This window comes from Acomys minous (genome assembly GCF_964271855.1).
Source record: "Acomys minous genome assembly, chromosome: 2".
Lineage (NCBI taxonomy): Eukaryota > Metazoa > Chordata > Mammalia > Rodentia > Muridae > Acomys > Acomys minous.
Window position 1 is genome coordinate 132,183,640 of NC_140484.1, and position 16,868 is coordinate 132,200,507.

The 16,868-nt window shown below is 40.1% G+C and overlaps 1 protein-coding gene across 1 annotated transcript in view; it reads right to left on the reverse strand.

The window, feature by feature from the left end:
- The window catches only part of RNF169 (ring finger protein 169), a 60,772-nt gene that overhangs the window by 23,468 nt on the left and 20,436 nt on the right, over positions 1 to 16,868 (reverse strand). The window contains exon 2 of the mRNA XM_084773990.1: positions 11,289 to 11,362. Coding sequence (XP_084630116.1) covers positions 11,289 to 11,362 — 74 coding nt within the window. The remainder of the gene's footprint in view (positions 1 to 11,288; positions 11,363 to 16,868) is intronic.

Genomic DNA, 16,868 nt, shown 5'->3' on the forward strand with positions numbered 1-16,868 from the left:
CATGGGCCTCCGGGTCTTACTCTGAGAAAGCCATGACTCTAAGTATTCTAAATGGTCAACAGAGGATCTTGCTCTTCCAGGGTATCAAGCAGTCCTTTCTACTTTTACTTCGTAGTTTACTACTCAAAAGTTTTAGTAAATTTAAATGAGATGATATATAATCTATGCAATGATGAACTATTCATTTCTTGTAAAAAGATAAAGATGAAAGGACCGCCCATACCCAGAGCAAACAGAAGACAGCCAGGTGGGCAGCCTTCACTGATGACCAAGTATGTGGTGAAGCGAAGGGAAAGAGCAGAGTGTCTGGTGTGCTGTGTGAAGAGGTGGAACTGGAGATGCCACAGCAGCGAGTACAGACTGATGTGAGTAGCCCGTGCTGCTGCTGAAGGTCATGTCTGTGTCCATGGCCCTGCCACAGCAGAGGTCTGTGTCGATGTCCATGGCCCATGTTGCCACCAAACTCCATGTGAAAGTCCATGGTCTGGACTGCTGCCCGGGGCCATGTTGATGACCAAAGGCTAAGCTGAGCTGGCCCCACCCCTCACCAGCTGTGGCATACAGGAGAGCTGGCCCTGCTGGCTTGGGAAAGGGAGAGCTGATGGGCCGACCAACCCAGCTACCACCCAGGCCTAGATCCAGGGTTTTGAGATGGACTACCACAACATCTACCCCATCTAGAAGCTGCTGGAGTGAGTGAAGGGGCCAGTCCTGCAGAACCAACGCTCCAGGTTCCCCAAGACACAGGGCAGCAACAGGAAACCTGAGAGGAGCCCCTGTGAGGGTCCAGTATTGACAGTGTAGCAGAAGCCAAAGGCCTTGAACAAGACCAATGACTCATTAGCAATAAACATTGGCAAGTAAACTTGTCTGGGCAAAAAATGTATACCATGTGACACACCAGTTTCCACAGTGATTTTTTTTTTTTTTACTTTTTAACTTTGTTTTTTGTTTTCTTTGAGGGGAGAAGGTTGCAAGGATGGAGGGTGGATTTGGAGGAACTGGGAGATGAGGAGGACTGGGGTGCATGATATGAAATTCAAAAAGAATTAATAAAAACTTTAAAAAGATAAAGCTAAAGAAACAAGGATATTTTAGGGGAAGGTGCTGTTTTGTTTTTAATTAATTAGTTAGTGAGTATTGATTTTGTGTATTCTTTACACTGATGAGTAGGTGCATGCCAGCATCCATAGTGCATGTGTTGTCGGGAAAAGATTGCAGGAGTTTGTTCTCTGTTTCTCTTGAGTGGGTCCCAGGGATGGTACACACAGTAGGCTTGGCAGCAGGTGCCCTTACTCCCTGAGTCATGTCACTGACCCATGTTTCACTATGTAGTACAGGCTAGCTTTTACCTGGGGTGCTACTCCCTTGGCTTCCCAAGTGCTGGCATTATGGCTTTGCCATCACACATACTTTTGATAGGCTGTTGTTGCTAGGCTTAAATAATAATAAAAACCCACAGTAACAAACACAAGACAGTGAAGCCTACCCTTACTTTCCCAATTTCTGTAGGTCTGGCTCCTGTGAGCCTGAACTAGTCTCTAAGACACTGAACCTACTTCAGGTATACCTAAGCAGAAAATATCACATGCAACAGAGTGAAATGGACCCCCAGCTCCACTCAATTCAATGAGACCATACAGACAGAAAAGCAAACCCAAAGACAGGAAACAAAACTGAAGTCCGTGCTCACAGCCCACAGGGAAGAATTCATGTCTTCTACTCCTTTAGAGGTTCTTGTTTAGCAACTAACCACAAAACACACACAGATAGGCATTTTCTCTTTCAGGGGATACAGAGGCAAAGTGGCACAAAAAAGATCAGGATTTAGCATCACAGTATCTGCACTTGCTCACTGTGTGCCAGGTGCTGAGCTGAACACTTAGCCTCTGTGTCCATCCACTGTATTTGTACAGCCACCCACATTTCATTTACGCTCTGTAAGACTCCAGGAGAGAATCTAGCAGCTCTGGTAGCATATGAGGGCCAGAGCAGGGTGCACCTAGAAAGCATCTCAAGGCGACAGGCTGCCCAGCAGGACCTGCCCTGCGCTATCTTCATTCGTATGTGTGGCTATAAAGTTGGTGTTGAATAGGTGGACATAAGAGGCTCCTTGAGTTCTAAGAAGCATAGTAAACTAGTTGTACTTAAGAAGTGAGTTGTGAAAACTCCAACCTGTAGCTGTGTCCTGTACCAATTCCTTACCCAAAAGTAACTAGCCTTGTTTTCTAACACTTTAAAATAACAAAAACAAATTTATCTACTTGTTTTTCTTGGGGCTTACGGCAACATCTCATATTAGAATCCAAGAAAGCCTAGAACTCTCTAGCCTACTGCCTCAAACTCTCAAATGCTGGGAATACAGGCATGTGCCACTATATCTGGCCTATTTTTGATTTTCATGTACATGGAGTGTTATACTTTTTACTGTCATCCTTCATTCATCATTCTGTGAACTTACCTGTGTGTGTTCCTGCTCATTTTGTTTTTTTTTTAGTTGTATTGTTTGACTTTAAAACAATCCAACCATTCTATTATTCATCAATACCTGGAGACATTTTAGTCTGTGGCTATTTAAAAATAAGCTAGAATTCTTGACTACTTACTTAGGAATATGCATACCACGGGATAGTAGCTAGAGAAACCGTTGAGTCATAAGATACGGCATGCAGCCAGCTCTTCAAGTTGATTATACAAACTACACGCCCACCTGCAGCCCTCTGTGTAGGAGGACAACAGTCGCTCCCAGATTCTCCTCCACTCAGTACTCTATTTTTGCCATCCTGTGGGTTGGTACTGCATTATGACTCTAATCTGCATTCCTCTGGCAACCAGGATTGTAGAGCATCTTTCCTAAGCTCATTGCTTGCACATCCTCTCCTTGGCATGCGTAGTCACATTTTTGCCCTTCTAATAAGAGTTACTTATATTCTTTGGATATAAGGACTGTCAGGATAACATACACATGTACATATATCTGTATTATATGTCTCTGTGATATAGCTTAAATATGCTCACCAAGAGTGCATGTTAATGGTATTTGGAGGCAGGGCTCTGAGAGACTAGGATTAGGTGCTCACGTTCTTTCTTACATCTGGAAACTGTTGTCTTTTCAGCCATAAGCGAGGACATAAGATGCTGTCTCTGTGGTTTTAATTAGTATTTCCCTGGTGGCTAATTATACTGTCTTTTCATGTCCTTAATAGGCTATGCTCTTTTGTGAAATGACTCTTCAAACCTTTTGCTCTTTTATAATTTTACTTATTTATTTATTGTCTTATTAGATGTACAATCACATTTGATATATTCTGGATACAAGTTCATTTTGAGAATACTTTTCTCCTTATTTTAGCTTTGCCTTTTTATTTATTAAATAACAGACTTGAAGAGCAAGGTTTGTGGGTTTTGTTGGATTTTATTTTTACATTATGACAAAATCAATATATTGGCTGTCTTAGCCAGGGTCACTACTGCTGTGATGAAGCACCATGAGCAGCCATGTAACAGCGCATCATCAAAAGCAGTGAGGGCAGACACTCAAGCAGAGCAGGAACCTGGAGGCAGGAGCTGATGCAGAGGCCTTGGAGGGTGCTGCTTCACAGCTTGCTCAGCCTGCTTTCTTATGGAACCCAGGACCACCAGGCCAGGGATGGCACCACCCACCAAGGGCTAGGCCCACTCCATCAATCACTAATTAAGAAAAGCCCTATGGGCTTGCCTACAGCTGATTTTATGGAGGCATTTTCTCAATTGCATTCTCTCTGATGATTTTATTCATATAACTGAGTTTGTTATTACATACTGGTAATTTTTTTTCTTCTATTAAAAAGTCTGACACATCACTGTTCTCCTTTCTAAAAAACCTCTGCCTACTCCAAGATCATGACTTTTTACTGTTTCTTTCTGTGCAGTTCTAGTTCTTACACTTTGTTTATCTTGTTTTGTTTTGTTTTTCTGGTTTTTCAGACAAAGTCTCACTATGTACCTCTGGCTGGCCTGGAACTCACTATGTACCTCTGGCTGGCCTGGAACTCACAGAGACCCACCTGCCTCTTGAGTGCTGGGATTAAAGGCGTGCACTACAATGTCTAGCTTTACACTACATTTTAAAGCCATTTTTTATATATAGCATCAAACAGAGATTAAAATTCACTCTTACTCATTCATGAGATGTTGAGTTTACTCCACTACAGCTGTTGAAAGACTATTCTTTGACCATTAAATGACTTCAGTGATAGCAACTGACTTTTGTTAGGGTCTATATGCTTGTGTCTTCCATCCCAACATTTGTATTTGAGACTTTAGCCCCTAATGTGACAACATGAGATCATGAGTAAAGCTCATGTGACGGCACGGGCGCCCTTCCTTATAAGGAGAGCTGGTGTTTGCCTTCTCCCTCCCTCCCTGTCTGTCTCCATCCTTGCTCTGCTTCCACCATGGGAGGATGAAGGAGAGGGCAGCCATCTATAGACCAGGAAGAGGCCTATCATGAGAACAAAACAGATCTGTTCCTTGATTTTCTGTATTTCCCAACCTCCCTCACTATGAGAGATGCCTCTATTTAAGCCACTAATCCTACAAGATTCTACTGTAGCAATCTAAGCTAAGACAGCTGATGCCTTTTTATTGTCAGCACCATACTGTCTTGATGACTTCATCATAATCCTTAAACTCTAACATGAAGACCTCTGGTAACAAACAGTCACTACTTCAAGAACTACTACATGAGCATAACAAAATTGTAGACTGAAATGCCAAATAGAAAAAAAAATCAGTTGTCTTTATACACCTGCACTGATCAAAATAAACATCATAAATAGTAACATTCAAAAATTAGAATACCTAAGATTAATCTGACAAAAGGTCTGTAAACTGAGAACCGAAAAATAAAAATAGACTATATGATATTCTACGTAAATAGAATATATGATAGATAAATAAATAAATGGAAGACACGATATTGACAAGTTTAAAGGTTCAATATTATTAACATGCCAATTCTTCCTAACCTGACCTACAGACTAATGAAATCTTAATAAAAACTCTAACAAGTAACCAGGTGGTGGTGGTACACTCCTTTAATCGAGTACTTGAGTGGCAGAGGCAAGAGGATCTCTGTGAATTCGAGGCTAGCCTGGTCTACAGAGTGAGTTCAAGGACAGCCAGGAATACAGAGAAATCCTGCTTCAAAAAAACCAAAACCAAACCAAACTGAACCAACCAAACAAAAATCTAACAGGATATTTTCGGACCAGAATTGGTGGCCTGCCTATAAAGTTAGATATACAGTGAACCTTAAGAGTGATTCATCAGAAGTACAGAAATCAAAGCAACAAGAAATTTGCATAAAAATAGATCAAGGGTACAGATAATATGGAATCTAGAAATTAAAAAAAACCCACATATATACTTTTGAGCTAATTACTTTTCAGCAAAAGTGAAAAAACAATGTAATGGAAAAAGGATAGATCTTCCTCAAATGGTCTGGAATAAATGGGGCATCTACATGGAAACAGCAGCTGAAAATACATCGTAGACATAAATATTAAACCTAAAACGATATTACTTCCACAGAAAAATATAGCAGAAACTTTCTGTGTCCTTGCGCTGGGCAAGAAATTCTTACACACAGCACCACCAGCACAGCCCACAAGGGAGATGTAGGAATACAGTGCATCAAATTACAACTGCTCTTGATGTTGTAATTTGAAGACGAAGCACAGGACAGAGACGCATGTGCAGAGCATGGACCGACCCATCAAAGACTGGAATCGAGAATATATAAAAATCTTACAAAATTAAGCAAAAAAAATTGAAAACTGGCAAAAAAAAATTTGAACAGATATAACGTCTACAGTAACATCCAGAAGTCAAGAAACACAAGGAAGGATTCTCAGCATCACCTCCTGAGGGAGAGGTTGGTCACCAGGCTACGCAGCATTCTCTCTCCAGCTTCAACCACAACATTTCAAAGTCTGTCATTTCTTACCCGAGCAAAACTAAAGCAGCAAGTGGGAGCAGCTATGTGCTCATCTTATACATTCTAATAAGAAAACTAATAGTTATATTTGGATTTACACGTGCCAACAGTATTTCACAAGGGTAAGCTAGGGACTATAGTATCCATTTAAAGACCAGGAAATTGAGACATACAAAAATTATGTAGTTTGCCTAAATTTACATGTTAGTAAGCAGCAAAAGTAGGATTTCAAGTCAGGCTCTGCAATACTGCCACACAGCTTAGGTTAGTAGTAACTGTACAATATTTATCACTTGATAAATATTTGCATTTTTGGAAAGCCTAAGATAAATAAGTATATCCTTAATTATAAAAAGAATAAGTGAGTGGGCATGATGGCACACAGTTTTAATGGAGCCTTCAGAGCCAGAGGTAGGCAGAATTCTATGAGTTTGAGGCCTGCCTGGGTCTACATATTAAGGTCCAGGCCAACCACATATATTCAGAGAGACCCTGTTTCAAGGAAAAAGAAGTGAGACTTTTACATTTCTTTTTAAAATAGCATTTTTTAAAGGCTGTAAGCCGGGTGGTGCTGGCACACACTTTTAACCCCAGAACTTGTGAGGCAGAGGCAGGTGGATCGCTGAGTCTGAGGCCAGCCTGGTCCAGAAAGCGAGTTCCCAGGACAGCTGGTGATACACAGAGAAGCTCTGTTTCAAACCCCACCTCCACTGCTCCCTCCCAACACACACACACACACACACACACAGCTATAAGGGTGGCTCAGCCCTTGTTGCTCTCCCAAAAGGACCTTGGTTCAGTTCCCAGCACCCACATCAGATGCCTCGTAACTCCATATAACGCCAACTCCAGGGATCCAACTCCCTCTTTTGGCCTCCATGGGCACCCACACACATATGGCAGATACATACATGAAAATACATATAAATGCCAAGGGCAATACAGGCGGTAAACCTTAAACCCCTACCCAGATCTAGACAATGGACAGAACACTCTCCACAGTAGAGTGGAGAGTGGGATATTACTTTCTCACATACTCTGGTGCCTCAACTTTGACCATGTCCCCTGGAGGGGGAGACCTGGTGGCACTCAGAGGAAGGACAGCAGGTTACCAAGAAGAGACTTGATACCCTATGAACATATACAGGGGGAGGTAATCCCCCTCAGAAACAGTCATAGGGGAGGGGAATAAGGGGAAAATGGGAAGGAGGGAAGAATGGGAGGATACAAGGGATGGGATAACCATTGAGATGTAACAAGAATAAATTAATAAAGGAGAAAAAAAAAAGAAAAGAAAATACATATAAATAAAAATAAATCTTTAAAACAAGTAATAAAAGATAAAAATAAAATTCTCTATAGAATATTATTACATTCATTTTTAAAAGTTATTTCTGACCCTTGGTCTTGACATTTAGGAAAACACTGAAAGTAGCATTCTCTGAAATTCTCTATGGCTACTGAAAATGTTGGGGGAGTGGGCAGTAACAGTTCAGTGGTGTAGTACTTGCCACCATCAGAATGAAAAAAACATCATCATGATTTTTTTAAACCTTTATTTTTTTGTGTATGAGTGTTTTGTCTGTATGTATATATGCATGTCTGTGCACCATCTGTGTACAGTGCCTACAGAAGCCAGAAGGGGCATTGAATTCCCTGGAATGGGGTTACAAAGGATTGTAAGCTGCCTTATGGGTGCTGGGAGTTGAATCTGGGTCCTCTTTAAGAACAGCCAGTTCTGTTTATCTTTCTAGACCCTACATGGATGTTTCTTATAATGGAAAGTTCACATTGTAAAAGAAATGATAAAGACAGCATGCACAGTATACTCCTGCATTCATTTTTAAAGTCTTAAGCTTATATTTATAGTAAACATGTTTTGCTTTTGGTTTTCACTATGCAGCCATGGTCAGCATTTTCTATGAAATCTGAACTGGCCTCTAACTTGAGATCTATCTCAGTCACTCAATTCTGGGATTACAGGCATGCACTATCACACCCAGCTGTTACACACTACATTTATCACGATCACAGGGGTGGGGGTGGAGTAGGGCCTGCAGCAGCAGAATTACTAGTGATTTCCCCTTTTTTTCTTTCCGCCTTTTTCATAACCTGATCTTTTCTTAATGGTTTTCACCAGGCTGAAGAGATGGCTGCTCTTTCCAAGAGCCCAGGTTCCATTCGCAGCACGCACATAGCAGGTAACAGCTTTCTGTTTCTCTAGTCCCAGGGCATCAAATATCCTCCCCTCTGGCCTCCTTTGGCACCTACATGCAATTGGTAGACATACAAACATGCAGGCAAAATACCCATACACATCAAAATAATTTTTAAAAAAGTTTTGATGGTTTTCACAATTCAAAGACTTACATTCAGCTGCCTTTCACGAATGAAAGAAAGCTATCATAACTTATTAAAAGCATAATTAACCAGATAGTTTAACAAAGTATTTTATTTGTACTAGGGGCTTAATAGTTACAGCTAGATGATTTGTTTATTTGCTTTTTAAGTAACTTGAAATAGTTTTATTCTCTAGGCCATAAAAACAATTATATTAGCATAGTGACCTTATAACTATTGATCCTACCTCCTAAATATGAAAGTAGCAAGGCAAAAAAATAGAACATTTCAGAAATAATCTGAATAATTTGTTACTCTAAATTTGATCATGCTCTGAATTTCTTATGTGTGTTCATTTCTCCAAAAAGTACATTACTTTAAAAAGCTGCTTCCCATCTGCTTAGTTGCAAACAGCAACAGGAGACCACACTCTTATCTAATGCTTTGAGTTTAAGCACCCATCATGCGTTTGCTGTTCTTAGCTACATTAGGACCCTGCACCTAGCTCTCTGTCTCTAGAAAGAAGAACACCAACACGTGTCAGAAATGGACATTACCTCAAACAGTATGTAACATTCTAAAGAAAAACACAGCAGCTAGAACAGACATAAGAGCACCAGAAATCTTAATGTGCATCCAGTCCTGTCACGAGCCAAGGACACCATTACATAAGTCACTGCTCATAAGGAAGAGGTTCTAAGATTAGATAATCAACAAGTGAATACACACTCGGTGAGCACCTGTGCTTATAAACGTTGTAAGAAAATCATTTTAAAATAGGCCAACAACCTGCTTCTTCTGTGCAGTGACAGAACATATTTTAAACTCTCTAGGTTGTTGCAAGTGTTTTCTGAAGTAAACAAACAGCAAACAAATAAGGGAAAGGCTAGTTCAAATCTGGGTCATGGTACAATGTGTGTATAGCCAAGTAGATTAAGTGAAATGTTCAGGTTTTAGTAAAAGAGATTCTATTTTATAGTTGAAAGCAGAAAGATAATAGAAAGATTTAAAAATACAGCTTCAGAGAGTTAGCTCAACAGTTAAGAGCACTTGCTGCTCTTGCAGAAGACCCAAAGTCAGTTTCCAGAAGCCCTAACGAAAGGCTCACAAGTGCCTGTAACCCTGACCCCTGCTAGGTCATCTCTTGAGTCTGGTCTCTGCGGGCGCCTATGTTCACATGCACGTACCCACACAAAGGCACAAACAGATACAGAGAGAGAAGGGGAGAGAGTGAGGGAGTGAAGAAGGGGAGGGAGGGGAGAGAAAGAGAGAGGTTAAGCCTCCAACTGGGTTCTGAAATCACTTTCCCTTTAAGACCACTACTTCCTAGCTTTTCAACTTTACTCCTATGCTAGTGACCTTAATTTCTGCAGTTCTTTCTCAATATCAAAACTGACAGCTCATTATTTTTTCACTGCCCATTATGCTTTCAAGTCCCTTCTTAAACCTAGATCCATGGCCCAAAGGCATAACTAGTTGAGCACAGTGCCACACATCTATAATTTCACCTTCTTGGGAGGCTCAAGAACTGAGTATAAGACCAGCCTGGGGTATATAGTTCGACTTGTATTTCAAAATCAAAACCCCAACAGCATGTAGCTCTAACAACCTCTGTGTATACATCTTCAAATCTACTGTATCCTTTCTACCAAACTTTTAGCAAAAGTTTAACAGTGGTTTAGCTTATCATTGCTTACTCCAAAAATGTTTTTATATTGGTCTTAATTTCCATTGTATGAGGCAGATACTGCAAGTTCCCAGCCAGTAACCATGTTCTTTTCTTACCAAGGAAATCCTGGATTTACTCAGGAAATTAGTGCACCTACTAAAATGCTTATATTTCCCAGGCTCCCTAGCCGCAGGGGTCTGTGACACTGAAATGTAAAATTCTGATGACTGTCCCCAGTGACTCACACCAGGTGCTCTATAATCACCTGAATAATAAAAACATACCATCTTATTTACCCTGAAGACTGCGTGTGTGTACACGTGCCTAGATGGAAGAAGTAGACTGCTGAGACGTCTAACCATTCTTACTTCCTGTCTCACTTGTAGAAATATGAGCAAGCGGGTGCCCCATGCTCTGTCACCATAGGGCTGCACCTGATACCCCAGGGCCACCTGCAGCCACGCCCTTCCCACCGTGAGTGACTGTACTCCTGCCAGTCAAAACAACCTCGCTCCTCCTTGAGCTACTTGCTCCAGGCTTCTCTCACTGTGAGAAAAGCAATCTCTACGCCTTGCCTCTGCTCTATGACAGTGCCTGATTCTGATTAAGTAGATGATTTACCTTTATAAACAAATGCCCACCTGGAGAGTTAGTACTCAATCATTTTCAAGCCCAAGTGAGCAGGGGGAGCGCAGGGGAGGTCTGGGGATGGCTGGGGGGTGGCTGTGTACATCAAACACCTACAGGCCAACTCCAACAATTAGTTTGAAATTAAAGGGAAAAAAGTAACAGCAATGGACTGGAGCTGGAGCCTTTGGTGGCAGAGCACTCCACTCTGCCCTAGGTTCAATCTCCAATACAGAAACAAATGTATGATAACGTAACTAAAAGATTTCCCAGTAGTAAATATTTTATAATTAAGAGATTATTTCATGTGCCCTATGGCCTCCATAACAATTCTCCTCGAGTATTTACTAAAGTAAAAGCTATTTTTTAAAAAAAATCACAGCAGCTACAAATAAGTAGAAGTGCTTGCAAGGAAAAGGAAAAGGTACACAAGCAGTCATTAGCAAGGCCCCCACCGGCCACACTTGCACCTGCGAGACAACAGCTCAGAGGGCTCTTAGCCACGCTTACACCTGGTACGTCTGCAAACCTATCCAGGCTGCTATAAAACAGTAAATGGCCTATAAACTGTACATTTTAAAAGAGCCAATGAATTACAAGTAAGCATTCTTTAATGTTAATATTTCAATGAACTTTAAGAAAACAAATGTCATGTTAATATGCACACTGTACCTTTCTCAGGCATTCATATTCCCCATGAAGTTCTCCAGGCTTGCTTAATTTGATTGGTGCTCTGAATATGAAGTCTGGAGGAAAAGGAAAATCCTTTTTAATAGAGTTTTGTAGGAAGGAACCATGACAATGTCCTAATGCTGACCGCCACATTACAAATCACATAAAAATTATGGTTATCCTTATTTTATTTAATACAGTGTCTCACTATGTAGCTCTGGCTGTCCTGAAACTCACTGTGTAGACTAGGCTCGCTTTGAACACAGAGAGATCTGTCTGCCTCTGCCTCCCTAGCACGGGGATTAAAGGTGTTTAATTTTATGCCTGGCTCAAATTATGGTTATCTTACTTTGAATATTCATTCATTCATTAAATCAATACTTACTAAAGGTTATAAGTCAGGACTGTTCTAAGCACTGGAATAAATATGAACAAATACAGTCCCTGTGCCATGGAATTACAATCTTGTGGAAAAGCAGACAATAAGTAAACAAGTGAGAATATACTCCGAGTAGTGGTAGTAAATGGTATCAGAAGAAATAAATGTAGGGTGGAAAGGAAAGTCCATTTTATACAGAGTGGTCAGGAAAGGGCTCGTTGATAAACATGCCAAAAGACCAAAAGAAATTGTATTTGAAAGCCCTGTGTCACACATCACACGCGCACACGCGCGCGCACACACACACATATGTATGTATGTTTTGTATTTTTTCAGTATGTAACCTACTTTCTTTAGCCCTCACAGCCTTCCTCTAGTGGCTCTCACAAGCCTATGAAGGAAAGCCACTACTTCCCAACGCCTTCTTCAAGGTGCTCCACTAACTGATCACCTTTTCAAAAATCACTACAGCACTCAACCCTTGGCTAACTAACCAAAGAACAGATACTACATACATTAGAATTTGTATGCTGTTTTCCCACCTAAAATTCTGTCTTCTCTCCTTTCTCTATATATTCCTAAATCAGAGACATAAGGTCTGTAAATCGCATAAAGTAGTTATGCAAATGGACAATAAAAATAAAAGAGATAAACAAAATATAATAAATATTAAATAATAAATATAAATATAATAATAAATATAAAATAAAATAAAGTATAAACATAAATATGTATATAGTAAATGTTTATAGAAATAAAATAGAAATAAATATAAAATAAATATAAAACAACAAATATAAATAAAATAAAATAAATATAAATATAAATAAAGAATAAAAATAAAAGGCAAGTCTTATATAAGCCAAGCATACTGGTACACGCCTGTAATCCTTCCACTTAGGGGTCAAAAGCAGGACTGCCATAAATCCAAGAATACCTGGACTACAAAGCAAGAACCTATCTTTAAGATTGGTGAAGGGTACACACTTTATTTCTATAAATATGACAATAGCTTCTATCTTGGTGATATTTAGTTTCTACCTATAGTAATAATTTTACACTTATTGATAACTTGACCTCCCAGTATTGGCTCTAGGAAAATAAGTTCCTCAAAGCCTTTGTCTCAAATGTTTTCAAAAGAAAGAATACTGAAGAGTAAAGAAGCTACTGAGAGACAGTGTGCCTGATACACATGCAGCACAGGGACCTAACGTGCTCCACCCACTCAACAGACACTCCACCACCAGTTCTGGAAGACAAACAGTATCACCGTCCCCACCTCAAGGCCTGAAGACTATCTCTGTCATATCCCAAAGCACATTCTACTTAGACGCAAACCCAGTCAAAGCTAAAGCTTTTAAAGAGAAAATAAAGCAAAACTTTTTTTCCTGTTTCATGATAATCTCTCTCTTTTTAATATTTTATTATATTTATTTGTATTACATCTCAATGGTTATCCCATCCCTTGTATCCTCCATTCCTCCCTCCCTCCCGCTTTCCCCCTACTCCCCTCCCCTATGACTGTGACTGAGGGGGACCTCCTCCCCCTGTATATGCTCATAGGGTATCAAGTCTCTTCTTGGTAGCCTGCTATCCTTCCTCTGAGTGCCACCAGGCCTCCTCATCAAGGGGGCGTGGTAAAAAATGGGGCACCAGAGTTCGTGTGAAAGTCACCACTCTCCACTCAACAGTGGAGAATGTCCTGTCCATTGGCTAGATCTGGGCAGGGGTTCAAAGCTTACTGCACGTATTGTCATTGTGTCCTGGTGTCATAGTTTGATCAGGACCCCTGGGCCTAGATCTGCCAGTCATAATGTTCTTCCTGTAGGTTTCTAGGACCCTCTGGATCCTTCCATTTCCCCATTCTCCCATGCTTCTCTCGCCTAAAGTCCCAATAGGATGTCCTCCCCTCTGAGCCATTTCCTGGTAAGTGAAGACTTTCATGGGACATGTCCCTTGGGCTAGTGTCTAGATATAAGTGAGTATATACCATTTGACTCTTTCTGCTTCTGGGTGAGCTCACTCATTATGATCATTTCCAGTTCAATCCATTTGTCCACAAATTTCGGGAATTCCTTGTTTTTAACAGTTGAGTAGTATTCCATCATGTAAATGTACCACAGTTTCTTTAGCCATTCTTCTACTGAGGGACACTTAGGCTGTTTCCATGTTCTGGCTATTATGAATAAGGCCACTATGAATATGGTTCTAATATCCAAAATATATAACGAGCTCAAGAAATTAAACACCACCAAACCAAATAACCCAATTAAGAAATGGGGCTCAGAACTGAACAGAGAATTCTCAACAGAGGAATATCAAATAGCTGAGAAACACTTAAAGAAATGCTCAGCGTCGATAGTCATCAGAAAAATGCAAATCAAAATGACACTGAGATTCCATCTTATACCCATCAGAAAGGCTAAAATCAAAAATTCAAGTGACACCACATGCTGGCGAGAATGTGGAGAAAGAGGAACACTCCTTCATTGCTGGTGGGAATGCAAACTAGTACAACCACTTTGGAAATCTATCTGGCACTTTCTCAGAAAATTGGGAATAGGGCTTCCTCAAGCCCCAGCTATTCTACTTTTTGGAATATACCCAGAAAATGCTCCACCACACAACAGGGACATATGCAAAACTCTTTTTTAAAAAAGTAGCTGGGTCCAGTTCCCAGAATCCACACAGTGGCTCATGGCCATCGATAGCTCCAAGTCAGGAGATCCAGCCCCGTCATCTGGCCTCCACAGGCACCAGTCACGCATGTTATGCACATAAATACCTGCAGACCAAACACTCACCACAGAAAATACATTTTTAAAGGTACTTTAAATGTAAATACTGAAAACCTATTCCACATTTTCAGAGAAGCTTTCATAGACATATTACAGTAAGGCACTATACCTATTCTACAACTGCGGCAGGCAACTGTAGGTCTAAATGGTCCGCTTAGTGCAATACCATGAGTGCCTGGCAAAGCTGGAGGAAAAACTTCAACAGAAATAAAAAGAGAAATTATACAAGGTTTAAAAGGGCATTGCCTCCAAAATTAAGGCCAATCTCTCCCCTACTACAAAAAGCATTGCAGTGGTGCACTTTTGACAAAGTTTTCCTGTTCTAAGTTAACAGTCAACTGGACACAGCCTAGAGTCACCTGAGTAGAGCTCAGTTGAGGGACTGCCCAATGAAGCTGGCCTATGGGGAATGGTCTTGGATGCTAACTGATACAGGAGGGCCAGTGCACTGTGGTAAGCACCATTCCCTGAGCAGGTGGTCCTAGGCTGGGACAGAAACTAAGTGTGAATCTGTGCTTGAGCCAGCAAGCTCCATGGCTCCCGCTTCAAGCTCCTGCCTTCACCTCCCTCAGTGATGGCCCATACCCTGAGGCTTTTGAAATCATTCCTCTCTACCTTCACTTGATTTGGGCTAGAAAAGAAATTGTACATTTACTTATACTTACTAGTATATTTCCTTACTTATCTAAAAATGCAAAATACTCATTAAAAAGGTAACAGTCATGAACTTACAACATAGAGAACAAGTAAATTTTTAAGGAGAATTATATAAGATGATAAATTTGATATTTATAATTTTATATGAAATTTAATGTACCACAATTAAAATAAACACTGGGCAAACCAAAAAGCTAGTGAAAAATATAAAATATTACATTTAATCATATTTACACGTGTCCAAAGTATGTGTTACTTAAAGAAAACAAGAAACAATCAAAATGTTTATAATATACTATATTATAAAGACATTTCAAGCAGTTTCAAAGAATCCACTATAAAGACTTTCTTCTTTAACACTGTCTGCCATTTTCCAAGTTAAGCTTTTTAGCTATGAACTGGCAACCATTACCCAAAATTCTTTCTCGTTAAATTATATTCTGGTTAATGTAGATTTCTGTTTATTACAACTTTAGCTGTTTCTGTTCTTTCATACAGCACTCTGAAATAAACAGTAAACCAAGAGCTTGTAAAACAAAGAAGAAAAAGAGAAAGATTGAAAAAAAGAACCTAATGTAGTCTGCACTGGGCTTCAATCTACAGTGACTGTTAACGTCACAGCAACTAATGTTACATATATGCTCCTTTGCATGGCTACTTGTTTATCTACAGGCCAGGCTGCTGAGAAGTGAAGGTCGAGCCAAAGAGAAGTATGGTGTTTTTTTTTTTTAACACATAATAAACCCACCTTCCTAAGACCACACTGGCTTCAGGTCCTACCAACTCGGCATGAAGCTGCCATCTGTCCAACACGAGTGTTAGCAATAATGACACTTCCTATAGACATGTCAGGAGGAACATCTCCTCTAAGACCTGGCCCCTGTATTGCTTACATAAGCTCATCTTCCTGATTTGAAGTCATATGAAGAGCAAGACTTCTGTCTATCGTTCATGTGCATTCTGCTTATGATGGATGTTCTTATATAGTACTCGAATTGCTCTTTCTTTCTTTTTAATGGCAGGCTCTTCATCTGGAACGCAGAGATCCACCGGCCTCAGCCTCCCAAGTTCTGGGAGTAGGACTAAAGGTGTGCACTGTCATGTCTAGCCTCGAACTGTTCTTTGATGTCTTCTGCATTTAATTCATATTTGGAAGACCTTGGGACCAAGACATAACCAATTCTATGATAGTTTCTTCTGGTACAAGCCATAACGACCTTCTCAGATTCACTTTTAACAACTCTGAAATATTTTGAGGAGCAACATAAGGAACATAATCTTATTCAGGCTTATAAATAAGACTACTATCCAACACAAGATAGCTTGCCATTAGAGAATTTTTTTTTGTCTAAAACTGCTCTTGCTGGTTACTTAGCACACAATGAATTCTATTATTTCATATAACTAGCATACACTAATTTATAAAATGAGTAAAATTTCCAAGTCTCAAGAGTATAATACCTTTATCTTGAAAATCATCTAAATTTAAAACTTGATCCCAGACAAAAATTGGAGCCTCAGATAAGATCACAGGGACTGAACTCAGGTGGTCAGGGTTGACGTCTGCACCTTGCCTACTGAGCCATCTTGCTGGCCCAAGAACTCATCTTCCAAACCATTCTTTCACGGTTAAATGGGAACTATGTAGCAGACACATAACATTACCAGTTAGTATGAACCATTCTGTTCCGTGATTTGTAAGATGGTTTGCATCTGCTGATGTGGGATTTTATGTAATTTTCCTCA